Raw genomic sequence first — 22,043 nt, forward strand, 5'->3', positions numbered from 1 at the left:
AGAGAACAACTGACACCTCTATTGCTCAAAAAGCCAATTACAAAGCTCATGCTGTACCCACAGTGAGGTATACCAAAGGGAAAAAGCAAAAACCAGCCAAAATCCAGCAAACCCCCAGAAATCACCTTATTCTTATATAGATGTATCTTCAACAGTATAGCATTTTCAATAATACCTCTGATTATGCCATGACAAAATTCTGTCTTCCAAATCTGAAATGATTTTTAAAACCTGATGAAGCAGTTTGCTTTTATTATTTGATCAAATTTTACATGATTTAACTGTTTTGGAAGTTATCCAGATTAATTGAGAAACCAAATCTTTTCCATGAATTCTCAAAATGATAAAAAAAAAAATAGGCAAGAATGATAATCACAATTATTTTACTCTACAAAAATTAAAAATTTTTCTGAATTAAAAGCTGTCATCACTACTGCCTACTATCCAGCTGTGAAATATCCCCTTTTAAAAAACCAGGAAAATCTGTTTGCTTCATCCATCAAGGGCATGATTTTTTTTTTTTTTCTAACCAAAATTCAGCTGAGAAATGGATGCTGCAAACAACTTCAGATATCCAGCTTTCATTAATGTTAATAAAGGAATGACAGCCCTGTGACAATAGTTTGGAGGCACTAAGCTTGAATGAAATATAATGCTGTCCTAGTCATTACCAAGTGCACTGCCTGGATCCCTCAAACATTTTAATTTTCTTTTTTCCCTTCCACCATTTCCATATTTTCTACTAGAAGAAGTTAAGTAATTTGAATGATTTATTGTCAAATTTCACGCTAGCAGGGCGGAATGGAAAAACTAGAATAAACTACACAATGACATTTCTTCCCTACCCATCCTCCTATTCATTAAAAAAACTAACACCCATGAGCACACTTTTGTTAAGTAGCATTTTCTGCACACATTCCATCATTTGAGAGTTTTATGAAAGACTACTTTGGTTTTGCCTGTGAGACTTCTTATGACAACCAGTCAAGTATTATGTTTTACTTCTTCCAATTCTGTAAGAAATAAACACCTATGAACCCTGTATTAATTTTTTTTTTCATTGTAAATATTTTACATGGAATACAGTGGTTTTTCCCCCATTTCTTATCACAATATTCTCCTGGACTTATAGTATTAGCACCTGAAGCACCAACATATTCCTTGAATTCATCAGACCCCGATTTACCCATGGAACAGATAAATCATAGCATGTTCAAGACACAACAGATGTTCAGGAGCTTTAAGCATTGTTTCTTTTTTCTCACAATAATGGAATTGCAGCAAGCATTCCATGCTGACATATCCTGGCTGGAACACAGCAAAGTTCTTCTGCTCCAGTTCCAAGTGCAGCCATTTCAGCACACACAGATAGAATCCAGGTTAAATGTAAGATAAATTTCAGTTGGACAGATGCTGACACTCAAAGGATTCACACTTCTTCCACAGCTGGGCAACCTGTTCCAGTGCCCCACCACCTCCACAGGGAAGAAGTTCTTCCTGACATTTAACTGAAATCTGAATCTCTCCTCTTAGTTTATTTAAACTGTTCTCCCTTGTCCTATCACTGTGTGCCCTTCTCCCTCTTTTCTACAAACCCTCTTTGAGGAAGGCTGCAATGGGGTCCTCCCAGAGCCTTCTCCTCTGCAGCTCTCAGCCTGTCCTGGAGCAGAGCAGCTCCAGCCCCACAAGCACCTTCAGGGCCTGCTCTGGACCTGCTCTAAGAGTCCCACCATGTCTGTCCTGTGCAGAGCACTGCAGAGCTGCATGAGCACTGCACGTGGGGTCTCACGAGGGAACAATCCCCTCCCTTCACCTCTGGCCACCCTGCTTTTGACACGGCCCAGGATTCAGCTCACCTTCTGGGCTGTCAGTGCACGCTGCTGGCTCATGGCCAGCTTTTGATCCCCCACAACCCCCAAGTCCTTCCCGGCAGTCCTTCTCCCAGGCTGGGACTGCCCTAACCCAGGTGCACCTTGCTGAACCTCACTGGGTTCACATGGGCCTTCTAACTCCTCATCATGTTCAGCTGTGTAACCCAAGGTGCTGGACAAGTTCCTTTTTTTTTTTTTTGGTGACTCTTTAAGACTTGGGCAAAAATAGCTTTACATATTTGCTGAACATATTTCACACTGGCTTTGTCAGTTACTTGAAGTGAAAAATGATGACAATGAGATGTGTTGCCATAGGAAAAAAAAAAAGGCTGCCTCCCACCAGAGCCACCTAAAACATTTGGCATTTCATTTGTTTCAGTGGCCAATACAGATAACAAGGTGTTTGTCCCTGGATTTTAAGAAGTCAAAAAAAAAAAAATTCCAACTGTCAATAAAGCTTTCTTTTCTTGTTGTCCTGTTTCTCTTTTACATCTATCTCTTCACAGCTAGAGGTTTTCTCAAGTTATCAGAGATGCTGTAACCCACTAGAAGCAAGATGCAATATGAAAAACGAAGCATTTTCTATACAAACCCCACAGCAATCTCCCTCCTCACCCAAACACCTCAAAAACACATTAAACATTCATTCTCACCGAAATTTCTAACTAGTCCTTCTAAACAAGTGAACACTAACTCCCTAAAAACCAATGACTTCCAGAGATGACACCAACCTCTTTCTAATAAATACCAAACTACAGTTTCTGAATTTCCTATAGAACATTTTCAAAGCTTACTAATAAGATTTAGTTCTTTAGAGAATTGATCATATATTGCAGAGCAACTCTTTACTTAACAGTGGCATCAGATGATATTAGACCAAATCAAAATTATTTGTTTTTAAAAAAACAGTAAGTATAAATAAATGTTGATTAGGACCAGTTATTACCAATACTCCCTCCCTAAGTAGTTAGTAAAATTTAGCCAACAGGTCACAAAAATATTACCCAAGTTTCCCCATTTACTGAAAAATATAAGGGCAGAAGACAAATTCACCTACACAGATTCAACTATAGGGATGTTGTAATCTAGGACTGTACCATCCTCCAGATGTGCAGAATGGGAGCAGAAGTTATCCGTACATTTATTCTGCTGCTGCTAACTGCATTAAATAGAAATTATTTTTAAAACCCAGTAGAAATCCTTTAGAATAATGAACAGTAATTACAAACTTTAGAAGTTGAGACCCTTGAGTAAGTATTGCACAGTACATCTCTTTCTATTAAACAGGGAGATAAAGGATGCAAAACCCACAAACTCATACTTCAGGGGAAACACACAGGCAAGACAAGCACTTAAAAGACAAAATATTCTGCCCTAAAGAGCTTATGTAAGTAAATAAGTGGACAAATTTTAAGTGGTAGGCTTCAATTCATCAGTTTAAGTACTGGAAATAAGTGGTTTTTCTTCTGTAATGATAATTGAGGTAAAGTGTGAAAGCACTGACTATGTCCAAAAATAAACAGCCTATTAAGCATCCACAGCAATTTAATTTCCTATTCCTTTCTCAACTTAAACACCCCAAACATACAACTGAAAGCAAAACAAATTACCCTTGTGCTTGCCAACCAAGATAAACCCCAAAGTTAAAAATACCTTTACACTTTTTAACTCTCTCTCTATATACACACAGAACAAGTGCATTATGGAAAAGTTAGAAGGTACTGAATTTCCTGCTGGATGTCCATGAGATCAAGAGGATCCTGAACTGTTCCTTGTGCAGGCTCTGCAGGTTAGTGAATAAATGCTGACCTGGCTCTGTATAACCCAGCCGTGAGCGCCTGCAGGGAAGAGCAGCAAGTGAATTTTATTTGTGGCCCTGGTGCAGATCACAGCTGTAATCCCATGCAGGCTACACACAGCACTAGGGAATGGGACCCCAGCAAGCAGAGGAGCAGCAATCAGGTATGACAGTCTGGGGAAGCTGCTCCCAAACTGAATGGGAGAACAAAGATCTGAAGGCTTATCAAGATTGAAGGAAAGGTGAGAAGTCAAAACATATTAATTTAAATGCACTGAATTCCCATGTGAGTTTTCCAATGCAGAAGCAAATTGGCCTTCACTCACTGCAAAGCAAGGAAATCAAACTACATACAGCTCACTAAATTAATTTTATTCCTAAAGACATCACCAGCCAATGGCAATTTAATGCATTATAACTTATGAATGTTGATGTTGAACACTTTGGTAATTTGCTTTAATTTGCTTGAGTGCCTTGATCTAGATATAGCCTTAAGGAAAACTTGTATATTGCCATTTTAGATTGCATCATCCATTGTATTAAGGAGAAAAGGTTATTTGTGAATGGCAGAACTATGAAGTACTTGCTTCAACAGGAAAACACAGACCATTATTGAAGCCTCTTAACTTCCTAATGACTCCCAGCCATGTTCAGGTGGCAATAGCTCCACCCTGCAAAGTCCTGATGTGCTTCATTACAAATGAAATATGAATTAAGATTTTAACCCATTGAAACAAATCCTGCTTTGGGGAGTTCAGGAGCTACAACAGAAATCTGGGAGGAATTTCCACAAAGTCTTCCAGCCCCCGAAGGGCACTGACGGAGACACTGAGGCTACCAGGAAGAACAACAGTCATGTTTCAGACACAGGGAGGGATTTTATCACCCCAAAGCTTTACACAGTTTTGGGTTTTTTATTGGTATTTTGTGTGAGCACAAAGGCACCTCCAGAAACCTATTTATTTGTCACAAAATTCCCAAACAAGCCTGGAATCCAGGAGGATCCAGAGATGAGAAAGGAAGTAACTTGTCATTTAAAATTATTTAATAGCTCCCAGGTCAGCACCAGGCCAGAGGGTACCACAGAGAGATGAGACTTCAGGGGTTAAGAATCAGTTCATTCCAGGAAAAGAATTCTGTGCATTCTGCTAGAAAGCACACAGGGTCCACCACGAGTTTCTCCTACAAGAGCTTGGTCATAAGGAATAAGCCAGACTGCAGCCAGGGGTTTATCAACAGAAAAGAAAAATACTAGAATATTAAGCAAAAGAACTGAAAACTAACTAAACTACAAAAAATAAACTGAGATATAAATAATGTAAAAAAATTCTGAGTTTTAAACATTTAAAGTGAAAAACAAGGAAGTAAAAAGTAAATAAAATTCACATCAACACCAAAATTTATCCTGAAGCGTTAACAGATTCACTACAAATCAGTGTTGAGTAAATGAACTACCAATACATAAACCCAGAACACATCTTTATTTTTCCAGCAAGATAATGTCAAAGAGCACATGAAATGTATTACAGAAAGGTATAAAAGCCTTTCTGCTATTTAACTAGAAGCAAAACATTCCCTCCCACCACCATTATCTTCAGACTTGCCAGAGAAGCTCATGCTACTTCCTTCACCCCTGAGAAAATAAAACATCTGCCCACCCCATCAGCTTTTAATCTTCTTATGGACAGAATTAATTTAGCTTCCTTCTGGGGAATGTGATGGGAGAGAAAACTGGCCAAGCCTATCTGAGCCAAAGTCAGTCTTTTGTTTAAAGGAGAAAAAAAGAAAAAGGGAGGGGAGGAGAGAGGAAAAAACCATAAGCTGTGAGCACTCTTTAGCTATGCCACATTTATTAAGTATCAGTACATTCCTATGCATTTTACCATAGTTTAATATGACTTCACTAAAGAAACACCACTTTACTCAACATATGGCAGAAACTCCCTGAAGCATGCCAAAGATTAAATGTCAGGTTAATCAATCACTTCCATTCCACTTAGGAGAAGCATCAGAAAAAGTTATACTATTTCCTTAAAGGTATGATTTTTATTCATAACTGAAAACTTTCACAGATATGAGTATACTAATATTAGGAACACTATCCTAGTGTTTAACTTTAATTCACTCTGGATCTTAACCTGGAGGATGTTGAGTATTTATTACCTTTTATATTCTATTTCTATCAGCTCCATATAAAGGAGCAATAAAATAATAGTTGAAAATATTTTCTGTGTACTGCAAATTTCCACCTATAAAATGTTCCCTGCATATGGATTACTGTTATGGTACTCATTCTTTAAAATTATCTAATACCCACATTGATATTTGAAAGGCTTACAATTCAGTGTTTGGCATTACAAGCCACGTGCAGGCAGCTTTCCAGAGAAGAAAATAAAAGGACATTAAGAGTCTTGCTGAGCCCTGCCAGGGGAAGGAATATAAGAGACATATTGAATCTGTGGTTCTGTTGTGCAGTACAATACCACACAAATGCAAGCTACCCATATTAAATATTTAGCTCACCTTAGGTGAGAAACTGCCTGATTAGGCACTTGCATTATTCTGAATGGGAACTGTAACAAACCAGCAAACACAGTTTTCCAAAAGATTTCAGCAATGAACAAGAAAGTTGATTTACTTATTAAAAGTTCACCTCTGAAATCTGAGCCAGCTATAAACCTACCCTTTAAAATCAGATGTAACATCCAGGCAATTCAGACTCCCTTTAGATTTTAATTTCTAATACAGCATTAAAATCCATTTAGGATTTTAATATGTATTTTACTACTTTAATCTACATTTCACCTGCTGTTCATGTCCAGATATTTTTGGAAGCTTTTTCTTGACATAATTATACATGTGAAAGCTACTATAAAAATCATTATTTGCTACAGCACACATCATCACCCTAAAACAGAATGGCTTTTATAGACCCAGATGAGGTAGCTGCATATGTTCTGTATATGATAATATATTCTATGTATTATTAGCTACAAAATACTTGTCTTAAGACATTATTAAGCCCTCTCCATCCACAGGTCTTTTGTTAGTTAGCAACCATGATAAAACACAATCAGACAGGTTATCTGCTTTAATGATGACTGTTTTCCATTTTTATTTCAGTTATATGTAAATCTGTTTGCCTGATTTACGCAAAGGTAACTGGGAAGTGGGGCTGATGGACAGTGCTGCATAATAGCAGCAACCCTCAAGTCTCCTATGCTAAAACAAAAGTAGAGTTGGTTTTTTCCCCACCTCAGAGCAAACAGAGCTCTTCACAGTCTGCTTCAGTAACACTCTCTCCCTTCTCCCACAGTATGGTTCCAAACTACCTCCCAATTTCAATAAAACCTGGAGAAAAGTTATTGCCTTTGTCAACTTTTATGAAAATTGCTGGCCAGGGAAATTAAACCCTGGAATTACTGCTCCCAGGGAGTGAAAGGCAGGCAGTGCTTTCTCTGTGTCTCCTCAAAACAGCAGCACCAAGCCACCCAAAATCACCCATCTGTAACTCAGCAGCTGCACTTCCCTCCCTCCAGGCCAAGGGAGGGCACGAGGAGACACCCACCTCACTTGAAGAAATCTAGACCTTTTTAACAATATTCTAAATTAGAAGTACTATGAATTTACAGCCAGTAGACTGACAGTTAACTACAAGCAAACTTATCACATCACTACATCACTTTGCTTAGTCACACCAAATTTTCCTTCGCACTTGAACTGAATTTTAAAAGCATATCTGTTGCTCATGCACAAAACTGACTCATATATCTTCATGGAGAGACAGAAAGGAAGAGATTTAAATTCCAAAAATACATCCTAAGTTTCTTAAAGCAGCAAAAAAGCAGCAAACCAGCTGAATAGTTGGACTTCCTAAACCTTAATGTGCCAAATGCAATGGAAATGTAAGATGAAATAAAAACATGCTTTGTTAATATTCATGTTGTATAAAGCCTAACTAACAGTTTTATAGGTGTGAGGAACAAGTTAGTGGGAATTGCATTTCACAAAGTATTACCTGAATTGATATTATAATGTTGTCAATATTAAGATAACAATTTATGTTATAAAGTGGTTCATGTTGTTACAACAGCCTAGTTGTGTAATTGGCTTTCATGAGGACAGCATGGTTTGGTGTGCTGCAGTGTGGGTTCATGAGTTTGCCTTGGACAGACTGTTGCTAGCCAAACTGCTGAGACACAACCTGAAGGAGGAGAACTTCATGGAATGAGGCCCCTGATAACCACAGTGATGGAACCACATTGGTGCCAAAAAGAGTGACATGGGGTGACACTACATAAAACCAGAAGTAAACTTGCATAAAGTTGATGAAATATCAGGGGGATAAAATGGGAAGACACCATTTTGAGCACAAGCCTCAGGCATTTTGCCACACTCCCAGCACTGTCCCTTTTGCTTTGCTGATTTTTTTTGTTCTCAATGAAACTTCTGTAACTCATTCCCACTTGGGGTCTGGGTCATTTATAACAATAGGCCAGCTAATTAAATGACATATTTGTAAAAAACACAGTTGTTCTCATAGTTATTTATAAATTTCTTTCAATTTACCAACTGCCTTAGATAAATTTGACATTTTAAGTACGTTGGACAAGCCTTCATTATTTAAAACAGTTAAGTGCTACAGATGCATAGATAAAAGGTTAGCTTTTTACATTTTAAAAGAAAATAAAAATGTTTGTCTCTCCAAGAAATTTGCATTCAGGCTACACATTTATTGGTTCACAAAGGTAAGGAAGTAGATTTATTTTTACCAGATCACCTTCTTCAGTGTTAAATATTTGCATGAGGCTCGTGTTACTTAGAAAAGTCCCAAACCAAAAATCTCCAGAAAATCCCACAAGCCTTTTGGGAACAAAGAGGGCCAACAGAGAAAGTGGTGAATGAGAATTAAACCAGCCAATGCATCATTCAGTGCCTGCCTACATGCACTTGCATACACACATCTCACCTCAACTCCCTCAGCTTAGCTGAGTTTGAGATGAGTAAAGAGCCAGGACCCACCCTTGCAGCAGCAGTGATGTGAGTGGTGTCAGCACTAGCATATTGCTCAGTGCAAGCACAAATCCAGCTCCAGATGGCAGCCCAGCAGCCCACAGTCACAGGTGCATTCCAGGAGGAATGAGCACTGCTGCCCCAATGCCAGGTGAGTGAGCCATAACTAATGCAGAGTTCATTATATGGCCTTTACAGTCATTCATCTAACAAGAAAGCCTGACTGAACAGACTTATCCAGAGCCACCAGGAGCAAACCTGAGTAAATCAGGACTTTGCCTACAGACATCCTATAAGTGAGGACATGGATTCAACAGCAACAGTGTGGCTGCATAAAGGACACAGGCAGATTACCTGGATTTAGATGGAACACTAAAATCTCACACATTTCAAGACCTAAATATAGTCACTCTTAGTCCATTTCTTTCTTAAATGGTGCAAGAATGAGCTGCCAAAAAAGCTTAAAAATCTGTTCTATTTTGCTATTCTAACTTGATCTTCTCATTGGTTATGTTGCACTACCTGGAAATAGTGCCCAGTGACACCATTTATAATCCATCCCCCAAAGGACCAAGAACCAGAACTCTTGTCTCAGCATTCCATCAACATTTGCCTCTCAAATTCTGCCTAAGTTCTGAGCCCTGCAGGTTTAAAGCACTTAGAAAATACGATCCTTGCCTTAGATATTCTGACTGAAGAACTGAAGAACACCTGCCCAAGCCACACTGCTGTAATAACTCTGTACCTGTGAACAAAATCTGCCACACTGAAATAGAGATACCCTCTGGTATCACACACTCCCAGCCACATACTGAAAGAATTCAACAGAAGGGGAAAAAACCTCAATTAAAGAACAAAATAGACCTACAACTGCAAGAAAAAGGAAAGCAAGTGGACCTTTAAAAGAACAACACCAGAACACAGTCCACAAATTGAAACAACAGTCCTTAAGAGTGTTCAAAGAAGGCAACAGTAAGGACTAAGCACAGAATGTACAAAAATAATTATAAACAAATCATAAAGGAGAGTGTGCTCTAGCTTAACTAAGTAGAAGTAGATGGCATGAGTGAGATGTACATGAGCCTGGGCTCTGAGGCAGTTCCTATGGATATTGCTAAGGTAACAAGCTACCCTACTTTCCAAGCTCAGAAGAAGGTATGACTATGACACTAAGTTAGATATAAGCAAGTACTCAAAGCAGAAAAAGCAGAAAACTTGTTTCACAAATAATGAATTCTACCTTACTCTATGACAAGCAAACAACTAAGTAGCAAAGTGCCACAGGGCCTAATGACAATGCTATAATCTCCAAAACTGACCAGAGAAGGAAATCTTGACTCAGTTCTCACATCAGTTACATGAATTACTCAGATGATGGTTAAATTCTTTAATTATATTCCTGATTTAGTTACTGTATTGTGAGTTGCAAAGTGTGCTAGAAACCTTCAAAACTTTCTTTAAACTCTAATTGCAAGACAAGAGGATGGCTACCCATAACCTGCAGGGAGAAGGAGGTATGGTAAAGTGAATTATTTTTTGATCCCCCATCTGACACATGCTCATTTCCACTGGGTCTGCAAGACCTTTACACCATCTTCAGTAGGTGGGAATAAATTACAACCCTACCTATCAGCAGAGCTGTTCCTTCCCCAGAACTGCCAGGTGAAGATGCAGCTGTTAGACATCCATGAGATGTTTGGAGATAATTTGTAGAAGGAAAGGTATTGACCCAGTTGTTTAAAATAAGCTTGTGCAGTGCATGATGTCTGATTGTTCAGAGCTCTTAGGACAAAGTTTAAAAATCTGCAGCTCACGTTCAGTTGGTAGCACTGAGCAGCACCCTATAAAACTTTGATTACACACAAACCCAAAAACCTGAGAAACACAAACGAATCTGAGCAGAATCCTATACAGGACTCAAGTAAAGGTGGACATCCAACCCAAAAAGCACAAATGAAGTGTCCTAGGCAGTTTTATTAGGTTTCCAAATGAGAGTGACTCCTGAAACATTTATAAAGAATCCCAGTCCTAGTGCACGGTGTGCATGGCAGATGAGTTTCTCAGGGGATACCCCTAGGGCTGGCTAAGACACTCCTGTCATGCAGCTTGGGATCAAGACAGGCCTAGGAGGTCATCTCAGAGCTCATACCAAGCATGCCTGAGGCTCTCAAGCCTTTTTAAGTAAAGCTTCCTGGATGTCTAAAGCTCTCATTGAATGTATTCTCAGAAATGCTTTGGGTTCCCCTGTCTGGCACTCCTCCATTCCAACCTCTCAGGACCTGCCAGCCGTGCCAGGAGCACACAGGGCACTGCCACAGCTGAGCTGCACACACAACAGTGACCCAGGCACTGGATCAGGGGCAAAGCTGCACAGCTCCAGGTCCTGCTCCCTCTTGTTCAGCAGCACACTGGTGCCACACAGCAATGCCTACCTTCCCGAGGCATGACTGATTATACATCCTTTATTCATCCATGTCTTTAGCTGAATTTGCATTTCTTAGCCCCAACATAAAAGAAAAGCTATTAGAGGGAACAAACCAGGCAGTTCTATTGTGCAATGCAGTACAACAGTCAGATATCTTGGCACAGATGTACACAACTTACAATCCCAAAGAAAACGAGAGCACCATTGTTCAACCTAACACGTTTTCTTGAAAGCAGCATTTGTATGTGATTTTTTTTCTTGGTCTGTATCAGCTTCACTATTTACACTAAAACTCTAAGGGAAAGAAATTTAATATTTGAAACACAACTGAGGCAATGAAATGCCAACCACTGAAACTGTTGTGTGGGCCTTAAATATAAAATACAGTAATAGATCTTGGTTGCATTTTATCCACTCTCATTGGAGTAATACAGACACACAAAGCCTTCTTGTCTGCTACCCCACAGCAGTGTTAGGTTGCTGGCAAGCTGTTCAGGAGAAACATCCATTTCTCCAGCTAAAAGATTTTTGGAGTTCATGGTCGTGTCCCGGCCCTTAACCCTAATGGACCAAGGACCTCATGGGTCTGTCTGGATTAGTAACAGAGCAGTATACTTATGGTGAAAATGGTTTACAAACCCAATAAAAACAAGTATCTACCTCAAGTATCATCTAGGAAAAACATCTGCCCTCCATGCAAATGTATGTAGCCTTATGATTTTATATTATTACAGTTTTCTTCACCTCCTCTTGCTGGTTAAAAATGAATAGGATGCACAGAGAGAATTCACAGAATGCTGCTCAGCCTGCAGAGGGAAGGGGGGTGTAGGCAGGCTGCTGTTGCACTCACATGGGGAATAATGACCACCTTATGCACAGGCTGCACAAAAATTATGTGGCACTTTAGAGCCTGTTTCAAACATTTCAAAGAGTCCATTGTTTTGCTGAATCCTCCCTCAATCCCACTGTTCCCCAACATTTTAATGAGATTAGGACATGACACAGAAAACTGCTGATGTGGATAAGATGGTATCTCTCTTCCATCTCTAATATTAAAGATGTATTAAGTTTTTATTTCTTTTTAAAAGCATTATTTATCTGAACACAGAGACAACGTCCAACTCCATCATATGCTTCTAAACAGCCATTCTGAATTTTGGCACTGAATCACAAATTCCTCATCATCAATTACAGGATCCTGTGGATTTACCTCCTCACACAGAAGAATATCAATTTTCTTAAGTCTTTTATACAAAACACATGCACACACCATGTTAATTGTTTCTGCCCCAACCACTTCCTCCCCAGTGGCTCAGTCTGTAAAGTGCCATAATTTAGTAATTCAGTTTGTTTATTCCACACACTATTCCTTTAAAGATACACCAGAGGTGGTTAAACAAACTCTCAGTTTAAAAAACTACAGAGGTTATACTCAACTCAAAAGATTTTGAGGGCAATAACAGTAAAATCCTTTGATTAATTAATTGCCCAAATCTGATACTGACTGAAAAATGCTGTTGACCTTAGGCGTGCTGAACAAGTCCCCAGTTCTTCTGAAATTAGACCTGCTTGTACTGTGGTTTACATAGGGACTCCTTTTCAATTACTTGGTTTCTGCTAGGATTATGAAATGTATTTGTTGTGACTGAAATGTAGTGCATTTTCTTTAATTATTGATATTCTCATATGTTTACTCAGGGCACTTTACCCAGAGACTGCTGTAAAGCCTGGCAGCATACAATGCTAAGAGGGATGTTACTTTTGTCAGATTGGAGGAAAAATATCACTCAACTCAGAAGCCCTGAAAATTTACATAGAATTTCTTACTTACAAAGTTTGAATACACCACAGAAATTTGCATTTGAGTTTGTTATAAGTGAAGTGCCTCCAGTGAAGTCCTCACTAGCTATACTGATCATCCAGGTGTAGCTCCAGACTCCCTGGGAAGGCCATCAGCTCAGTCCTACAGGAGCTCTTGCACCTACCTGTTCACTGAACAGGAAGAGGAAGATGCCAACAGTAGTTCTGCCTGCTTAGGAGTGCAGATGATCACTGACACATTCCACTGCTAGCAGCAAAAACCAAAGACAAAAGAAGCTCCCAAGCTTCAGCAGCCTGGAATGCTAAAAGAAACCCCAAGTTGAAAACAGGAGATTTTTCCAGCACACAAAATAATTGCTACAAGGGCCCATGGTAGTGCTATGCAGTTCTTGTTCACTTGGACACAAGTTTCAGCTGAATCCTGAATCACAGCTCCTGACCAGCCAGGGCACTCCGAACTCAGAGGAAATCACCCTACACAACTCCACAGCCTTTCATGCTATTTCTTTCTTTCATATTAAAGCCATGAGAGCCCAAGGATAAAAGCACAAAGATGAGTAAAACCAGCATCACCATGACTATTACTGTAATGGATAAACAAATATTATTTACAAGGGCACACAGTCAATACAAAGAATGCCCTCAGCTTGGAAGAGTTTCGCTTTATCAGGTGCTCACAGCCAGCTTTATCAGGTGCTCACAGTACAGGCAACTTGTTCCTATCCTGCTCTAGGGGCAGCTAACTGGTCTGTTCTGATCTTTCCATCTTGAGCTACACTAGCAGTGCAATGTTCCACATATCCTAGTTACAGAAATGAATAGTCCAAAACTCCATTTCATTGTATGTAAAAAGTGAGAGCCACCTTCTAGGCTTCCAGCAGATGACACTGGCCTCCAAGCTAACATTACCCTTCAGAACAGCAGGAAGCTAAAGCCCCAGATATGTCAAATTTACACAAGTAACAAACAATCTTCAGAATATCAGCTTAAGCATCACCTCACACCCAGAAATACAAACACACTTCTCTTCCGAAGATTGATCCACCTCAAACACCAAACCTGGATAAAAAACAGAAGTTGTTCTGCTACACAGGGGATTATGCTTGGAAGTGAAGCCTGCAGGGGGACCTGCAGGTTTTGGAAAGTCATGCTGAATAGTTTGCTACCTGAACTGCTGGGGAACAAGCAGCAAGAGCTACCACCACTAGCTTACTTACTAATTTTCCAAAACATCATCAATCCAGGCAAACAGAAGGTGCCACAGGTATTAAAATAAGGAAAAAAATATTTTTAAAAAATCTTTCTGAGGAAAATGCCTTGCTATAAACAATTCCAGGTCCAGAATAATGAGATCATGCCTTCACAATAAAAATTCAATAAATAAGTCAGTTCTTCCTAAGAGGTAGTGTGCCAATCAAGCAAAAACCCTGTTACAGGGAAGAACTGCCAGCAGCACAAGTTATTTTAGCTGACATTACTTCAGAAAAAGCCCACCATCCACCATCTGCTCTGGCACCAATTCTGAAAGCTAAGAAAGTTTCCAACATCACTGATGAAAAGAAAGCAGTCAAGATGAAGAAGTTTTTGTTTTGCTGTTAAAAAGAACAAGCATCTAGGACAGCTCACATTTCAGCAAGAACAAACACAAAACAAATTCTGCACATTTCATTAAAATAATTTAGACAGAATTACAGCAAGGCAGAGTGCAAGTGTAGGGAATATAACACAAACCAAAAAAAACCTTTTACAAATTTTGTATAAGAAGCAGGTGGGCAACTCCCAACAGCGGATCACTTTACACTGGAGGTAAGAACTGTAAGTTTTAAGGGAATCTGACCACACTCCAGAAATACATTAATGGAAGCAAACACCACAGGAAAAATGGAGGAGCCATCATGTCAAGGAGAACAATGGTATAAAAAAGAAGCTTTCAAACGTGAACATCTGTCTGGAAATCAGAGGTCTGAAGTTTGAAGAGAACCTCTAACCAAGAGCTACCTAGAACTCTGAATTCCTTTGAAATGCTGGATGAGCTCCTATAGGAATTATACCAACAGTATGAAGACATCAATGAGATCATGCAGGTGAATGAATTCCAATGCTATCCTCCATATTCCTGTGATTTAGCCAATGAGTATAATGTACTTTCCCATTAAACACCTAGGGGAAGCAATTCCTTTCTCATTTCCTCCCAAATTTTGTCTAGCATAAAAAAATATAAACTAACCACAAAAAAAAAAAAAAAAAACCAAAAACTTGAGTAAAAGCAAAATATGAAACTTGCCAAGTTTTATAGTTTCATAGCTTCATGGCAGGAGATTAACTATTCTCCACAAAAATATGATCTGACATAAAAGGTTTGAACTGAGTGGTCCATCACTATGACAAAGTTTAGACAACACATGAACATATTTAACAGATTTATTTCTCCCCCATGTGAAACACAAAGCCAGGATGTCACTGGAATTTATGAATGAGCTAAATATTGAGGGCACCTTTTTAATAGTCTGGAAAATAATGCTCCAAAAATCCCTCACCAGTTCTTTCTTAAACAAAAGCTGAGTAACAGATGGAGTTTTAATATTTCTCATGACACCAGATGATGCTTTATGTGCAGTCGTGCACTCTTAAACAGTTATTTCAAAAAATTCTGATTTATGTTTAAAAAAGGTTTACTTGTCATTTAATATCTATTATATTTCCTTCCTAAATGGGAGAAACCAACAAGGATAGTTTAACAACCTCAAAACCCTAGGCAGTATGCTCAATGCATGAGGTAGGATTCCTAGAACAAAAAACCTTACTTATTTTATGATTTTTAAAAAACCATATAATTTTTAGAGTTAATGTGCATCCCTTCACTTTTACAGATTTTACACTTTTAAGCTTATAACATTTCAACATTCCTGCTTTACTATAATCTTGCTTTTCTCTTTCCTCTTTCTTTTTCCTCCCCACAGAGCAATTTAAACAGAACCTATTTATTAACCCATTTTAAATCCCTAACCCTAGAAGCAGGTATGATATCCCATGGAAACCTGGGTTTGGTACAACACCACTTTAGATCCGCATAAAGCAGCCCAAAATTCATGCAAAGTTTGAGAACAAATCTTCAGACATAACAGATTATTCTTTCTTCATCCAGTCAATTTCTGAATTCCTCTAGAAATTACGCTATTTACTGCTAAGTAGATTCTTCCATTAAATATTCCCTTCCATTTTCTTTTACATTATCCTAAGTCACAAGGAGTTGGGAATGAAAGATTTGGGAAAGGACTTCTATCAAACAAAAAAACCTTTGAAAGTTTTTCTGAAATTTCTCCTTATGATCCTATTTTATGTTCAAATGAGAAGGGCAAACTGGAAGTAGTGCATGGTTTAGGAGAGTGTTTAGTGCTGTCTATTCATCACATTTACACAGGTATGCAGCTGGCAAACACCTTAATGAGGGCACTACAGCAGTTTTCTAGCATCTGTCATACTTGCCTTCAGATCAAAACAGCATTTATCTGAGAGCATTCAACCCACTTGCACAAAAGCAGACCAACATTGGCCAAAGAAAGATAAGGCAATCTCTTTGAGGGTCTCTCTTTCTCATCTGTGAATGCTTCAATTCCCACTGACAGCACTGTACAGCCATACAATAGAAGTCCATCTCACCAAGCTACAAAGTTTTAACAGTAATGCTGAGGTCTAACTCCTCCACCACCAAAAAAAATGACTTTATTAAATGCAGAGTGGGAAACAGAGCAATACTCCAAAACCTGGGTTCATTACTTCCATTTTCTAAGTATAGTTTTACCACTTTTGATTATGATCACTTATGTCTTTTCCAGACACACCTAAGGTCAGCAAAAACCTGGGTATGTTAAGTATAACAGAAAAAGGCTGCACCTCAAGAAGCCTTCCCAGCACACCTTTCTACTGTAGACAAAGAAATCCCTGGGGCACAGACCTCTAGAACATGAAGACCAAACAAAACACATTTTGCCTTTACACAGACAAGAACTTTCACCAACTGTTACTCAGTCTAAGTGACCTTCCAGAGCCTAGGCCAGGAGGACAAGCTGTCTCTATCTCCAAACATATATTGTATCTCTGTTTACAATCATGTCCATAAAACATATTTGAGCCAAGCCTTCCCACTCACCGTCACAGACTTCAGAGTCATCCCGTGGTAGGTGCCCATGGTGTCAATCTTGAAGCCTTCCGTTTCTGCCAAGAGAAAGAAGCTTCTGTAAATCCTTGTGAACACAGCAGTGTCTTGTCTAAATGGACATCACTGAATCTCTCTGGAGTTCTTTTGTCAAAGAACACATCCTGCTGGGGTGCTGGTTTAGCTTCAGTTCCCAGTACAAAACCTGTGTAGGAAATCTGCCTTCTTGAGCCAGAGGTCAGTTTGGTATTGCTGCTTTCCCTAACCATTTAACAGGTCTTATACTTGAATTAGTACAGAAAGCTACTATGCCATTATTTGCTAATTATCAGAATTGGTTCATTTGCTACCTGAGTAGCTTATAAATAGTACTTTTCCTGCTGCATGGAATAATGGGAAGCACTTCAGAGAAAGGCTATAAACCTAAATCTTTGTGAGAATATGTTACAACCTGCATGTGGTCTCAGAAATTCTCCTCACTCCAAGATGGAGAAGTCCCTTTCATATTCCCAGAATACATTATAATGCAATGTATTCAACCTGTATTAATGGAAAAATACACCTAAGAAACCCATTTACATGGCAACTAGAAAAGTGTGGCCATTTCACTTGGTACATTCACTTCTGGAGTGCTGAAGAGTAACACTGTCATTGTCATATGATACAAGGACAGAATCTGCATAAATGCACAATACCAGACTAAAGGTTATAAAAAGGGGCATTCTTGGGGTGGGTTTTTTTAATTAGTTTTAATTAGATGGAATTTATGCTAAGTGCCAGAAGCCTGCAACTGCCCAATGACTAAACCTGCTGTCAGCAGCCTATTTGCTTTTTAAGACTCCTTCCCTGTCCCCCTGTTCTCAGTGATTTCAGATCAAAGTAAGCTCCTGAATAGGGCCACCAGGACTCACAAGAAAAACCTTTTTCCTTTGGTAAATTCCCTAGCCTCATGCATCTACCATCAACTGATCCCATCACACAACCATCCAAAAATTTCTACCTCAAATGGCATGATAATCACCACTCTAACCATGATAAACAAGCATTTGTCTGGATCTAAGCAATTCTGGGCTATTTCAGTTAGACTTGGGTAAAGGTAATTGATACTGTGCAGAAACAGCTACTTGGAACTGGTATGTTTTTGTCATTTCTTTCACCCCCTTCATTTTGTGCACCAGCCCAAAATCATGATAGACATAGAAATAAGGCAGAACCAAAGCATGGCTCCTACCCGAATCTAAAAAAAGTCCAAGAAAAATATTGAATTTTCAAAACCGTTAGAGCTCCTTGCTCTCATCACGAGTAAATTAACTTAAACTGAAACCCAGACAACCTTGAAAGCAATTCACATGATGTGGGAAGCATCTGTGCCTGCTCATCCTTTCTTCCTTAGATGAGGAAGATCATCAGGCACTCAAAGGAAAGGAGGCCAAAAAGTTTCCCAGATTTAAGAACTCTCCAGCGCCTATAAAAAGATACTGCAGAGTTTGGAACTTATCATACTCCTCTCACCACAGCGACAGCTATCTATTTACTGAACAGTTTGGGCTTTCACCTTTTCCCCCTCACTCCCTCAGCTATGCCAGACCTGCCACCACTACCAAGTCAAGGTGCCCCATATCACTGACCATGTTTCGTTTTACAGTGCCCTCAGTTCCAGCTCTTCCTCAGCTTCACTTCTCCCTTTCTGCCAGATTAACATTTCTGATCTACAGATAGAATTCTGAGAAAGTAAAATGCAGGTACAGACACACACGAACACAGTCCTTCCTACTAAAAAAAAAAAAAATGCAGTCAATTTATACAGCCTCCCTATATAAATTGATACTGCTTCCCTATAGAAACTGATAGGCATTCCCACCTTTCCCCCCAACCCCAAGCTATAACTATGCCTTGAGTCTTGAGTCTTGGCTCAGAGGTCACACCACTGAACTTGACTAGTCAAGATGTGACTGCACAAACACTTCCATGGAGAACAGGCTGCTCTGTGACTATATAGGTCACTGCTGCAGGGCAGGGAGCATGTTAATATTTCAGGTGGTGCCTGGAGCCTTGTAGAATACTTGGTAGAGCTCCCCAAGTTGAAGGGATGTTTTTGCTGACTTGGAGTGATGTAAATAAGAGGTGTCTAATGTAGGCTGACAGTTGTTTGTGAATTTCAGAACATCACCACCAGAAGAGCCTTTGTCCTTTCCAGACTAACCTATTATGGGTTCCTCATGCCTGTGACACAGAGCATTTCCAACTATTTTAGTAGATATTCTATGCAAAGAATACAGATACCCCATAGGAAGACCAGCACAGCACCATGCTCTGTTGTGCCTGGCCTGCTGTGGCTTCTTTCCTCTCAGCACAAATCCTGACTTTGTAATTATCTCTCTATGTTTGTTCCCTGTCTCCATCAGCAGTGAAAAGGGAACAAAGGCCCACAGAGCCAGAAGCACAGTCAGAAACTAAATCAAAGGGGAGAGAGGCACCTGGCAGGGAAAAAAAATCTCTGCTCAACTGCCACTGGTTTCATACTTTGCAGAAGTCTTCTCAAGTCTCTCATAAAATCTGTCCTGGTTCATTTAATGAGCCACGGGAGGCACAAACCACAAAACTGGCACTCATCAGCTTCCTGCTCCCAGCCTGGTCCCGACCCTGCCTTCTAGCACAAGTCAGTAACTTGGATGAAGAGCCACTTGTTGCCTCCAGCAAACCCCAGCTCCCTGCATGATGAATGTTCCCAGCAGCTACACAGGGGCCCCAGTACTAGAAGCTACTCAGGTAGCAAATAAAACAGTTCTGATAATTAGCAAATGATGGCACAGGAGCTTTGTGCACCAATTCAAATCTAAGACATGGTCAGTGTAGGTACCCACCCACATTCCTGCTAACAGTTACTGCAGCCTCTACCAGAGCTACTGCAGGGCCCATGCTCTGCTGGCTGCACTAGGGTGGGACCAGAGAAGAAACCACCTCCCACACTGCCCACCAGCTCTCCAGCTTCCTGCCTCAAACTCTCCAGCAACTGGTGCAGTAGAGTTTAGCATCTCCAGCTTCTTGAGGGGGATAGCAACCCCCCTGAAGCAGGAACAGCAGTGACACATTTGTCAGAACACAGCTTTATTGATTCAATCCTCTCACACACACCATGTGGTATTGTACCTGTCAGCCAATCACTTCCCTTACAGAAATGAACACTGCCAGAAGCACCAGCCCTGCCCCTTGCATGTCTGTACCATTTCTGTAGGTCTCAGTAGTTTGTACACTTGGGCACATCCAGCAGCACCCTCAGCTCCACTCACTGTGCACAGCCTGGGCAAAGTAGGAAACAAATGTTTCCAGGTCAGGGACTCCACACTTCCAGCTTCATTCCCACTTCAAAAATTGCTGAGGGTGTCAGCCAGGTTAATGCTGTAAAAGATATTCAAGGACCAGGCTATTCTCCAAGGCCAGGCTCTGACCCTGATACGGCTGCTCAAAAGCACACCTGGCACACAAGAGGAACCAGGGGCCACAGTGAAGAGGAGCAGAAGAGAGAGACCCCGGGCCATGCCCCCAGCACTCATCAGCACAAACGCTGTGCCACACCCTCCAGGAACACAAAAGCTTCTCCACCCCCTCCCAAAGCCGCTGCAACCTGTGCTGCTGAGTCATGCACCAGCAGTGAGCTGACATGGTAACACTTGGCCAAGAATTAGTTTATAACTCCTGCTTCAAAATCCCAGCTTCACTTGGTAATAGAAGCAGTTAAAATGATAAACCATCGACTAAGAAAAGGGTATTTAAGAGAAAAGAGCCTCATAAATAAAGGTACCATGATGGTAAGACTTTGGACCCTTGTTTTTAAGCTTGGAATTAGATTCAGAACAACTATTAAAAAACTTATTGAGGGTCTTGTACACACTGGGAATTTTCAATATGATTACTACAAAGTTGTGACACATATTTCCTTTAGGCAAAGAGCAGTCCATATTAAATGCTTCAATCACAGGTCTAACACTAAGGACTAAAGAAAGCAAGCAAAGCCCAACAATAACTTTGTCATGAAAAACTGTACTGCAGCCTTTTGTCTGCCAAATAGAATCAATTTTAGAAATATATGCATTGTTAAAAACACCAACATCAACATATGCCTTAAAACTACATCTTGAGATGTAAACACAATAACTAGAACTAAATAAACAACTCTAATGCCTTAAAAACATAACCTATCACCACAGGTTTTTTTCTTTTTCAGTCATTGCATGTATTATGGTCACAGTTTCTCAGTTCCATAACCCCAAGACTGGTAAAAGAACCATAAACATTTCCAGTGTAGTTTATCCCAAGTTACCTTTCTAGCATCCCCATGCATCAGTCTGAATGCTTTTCCTTATTTAAAATAATTAGACCTGGAAATTAAAATAGGCACCCTAATGCATCAGCTTTTTGGACTGATGATATTCTGAAGGAGCATTTGGGTGCATTTTCCGTTTCCTTGCATATAATATTAATGCTCAGGGTGCCTTGCATTTGCTTAAAGCCACTGCTCCACATCCATCTAGGTCACCCTGCACTTTGATTCTGCACCTTCTGCAGCTCCAGTCATCCAATCCAGCTACAAACTTGAGCTCTGATACATTACCAAAAGAATAAAAGCTTGAAAAAGACTCAACAATTTCTGGAAGGAAGTCAAGGGAAAGAAAAACAGAACAAAGCAGCATGTCTCAGACACTGAAGAGCTCAAGTTAAAGCCTTGGTTTGAATTGTGGATGAATAAGACTGAATAACCACTTCTTTTTTCAGCTGTATACTCTTCAAGCCCCAGATAGCAACACTCTGCATACTGCCTGGAAATGATTCACTACCCCACTTCACAGCCCCAGTAATTTAATCCCTGACACCAAATGTCACTCTGCATGAGAGTTTACTGAGTACTCCTTTACAGTACTGTATCCTAACCAGAAAGTTTCACATCTAAATTTCCAAGCT

At 39.9% G+C, this 22,043-nt stretch overlaps 1 protein-coding gene across 1 annotated transcript in view; it reads right to left on the bottom strand.

Annotated features, from left to right (window-relative positions):
- CDC73 (cell division cycle 73) overlaps positions 1-22,043 on the bottom strand; it is a 102,347-nt gene that overhangs the window by 54,573 nt on the left and 25,731 nt on the right. Inside the window, exon 10 of the mRNA XM_059854487.1 lies at positions 17,079-17,143. Within this exon, the coding sequence (XP_059710470.1) occupies positions 17,079-17,143 (65 nt within the window). The remainder of the gene's footprint in view (positions 1-17,078; positions 17,144-22,043) is intronic.

Source organism: Haemorhous mexicanus, chromosome 9 (assembly GCF_027477595.1).
Source record: "Haemorhous mexicanus isolate bHaeMex1 chromosome 9, bHaeMex1.pri, whole genome shotgun sequence".
Taxonomy (NCBI): domain Eukaryota; kingdom Metazoa; phylum Chordata; class Aves; order Passeriformes; family Fringillidae; genus Haemorhous; species Haemorhous mexicanus.